General features: G+C 52.2%; 1 protein-coding gene across 1 annotated transcript; it reads left to right on the top strand.

The window, feature by feature from the left end:
- Positions 1-128: 128 nt before the first annotated feature.
- PPTG_06724 (hypothetical protein) lies at positions 129-557 on the top strand (the record flags this gene model as incomplete). The annotated part of the gene is made up of 1 exon (XM_008900766.1): positions 129-557. One exon carries the CDS (start codon positions 129-131, stop codon positions 555-557), a length of 429 nt encoding a protein of 142 aa, XP_008899014.1.
- Positions 558-1,092: the final 535 nt, after the last annotated feature.

Below are 1,092 nucleotides of genomic sequence, written 5' to 3'. Positions count from 1 at the left end.
TTGTTCTTAGGACACAGATAGAGACTTCTGTAAGACCGGTTTAGCCTAACTCAATTTCAATCACTTTCGAATTTACTTCTTTCTGCTCCCATCGACCTCAAGCCTCATTCGCATACCTTCAATTGGTTATGAGCCCAAACTACGCCGACTCCATCAAGCTCGTGGAAGACAACTACTTCCACTGGGAGTTCAACATGCGGATGAAGGTCTCGCGCAAGGGACTGCTGGCTCACATCATCAAGCCAGAGTTCGACCCGGTGAGCAACCGCGCCACGGATCAATGGAAGACCGGCGACCTGAAAGCCCTTGGTGTGATAGCTGGAGACGTCAGCCTCACGTACCAAGTCTACATCCGTGGTGCAATGACTGCAATGGACGCATGGGCCCAGCTCCAAGAGCAGTTCAACTGGAACACGCTGAAGAACCGACTCCTCGTGACAAAAAAGCTACACGCTTTCAAGATGGAGCCCGGTACGCGTTTCGCGGTGCATGTGGACCAGTTCAAGGAACTGGTATTGCAAATGGAAACGATTGGGGAACCTATCAATGAAACCTGACAGCTCGTGTTGCTGCTTGGCAGTCTCACGGAGGAGTATCGGATGATAAGCACCGTACTCGAGAACACGCCAAGCATATCGCTGTCCTTTGCGATCCAAGCCCTCTCCGGAGTTCAAGTCTCAGATGAACACGGCTGAAGAGAAGGCTTTCGCAACAAAGAAGAAGGACTTTAACGGCAAGCGTCGTTTTAACGGCAAGTGCTTCTACTGCAAGAAGCAAGGGTACCGAGAGTTTGAGTGCCGGAAGAAGAAGGCCGACGAAGAACGAGGACAAGCGGCGCAAGAGGAAGCGTCTGGATTTTTGTTCATGGCTACGAGTGCAATGGCCAAGAGTGAATGGCTCATCGACTGAGGTGCAAGTTTGCACATGACCAGCGTCCGGGACAAGTTCGTGTCCATGAAGGAGCTGAAGACGCCAGTTCGCATCACGATCGCGGATGGCACGAAGATCGATGCAGTTGCAAAGGGCACCGTCGATATGAAGCTGATGGACGGCACGGCTGTCACGCCGTCGGATGTTCTGCACATCCCTGAA

Source organism: Phytophthora parasitica (genome assembly GCF_000247585.1).
Source record: "Phytophthora parasitica INRA-310 unplaced genomic scaffold supercont2.10, whole genome shotgun sequence".
NCBI classification, from domain to species: domain Eukaryota; phylum Oomycota; class Peronosporomycetes; order Peronosporales; family Peronosporaceae; genus Phytophthora; species Phytophthora nicotianae.
Note: the sequence above shows the minus strand (reverse complement) of the source record. Positions and strands in the feature narration are given on the sequence as shown.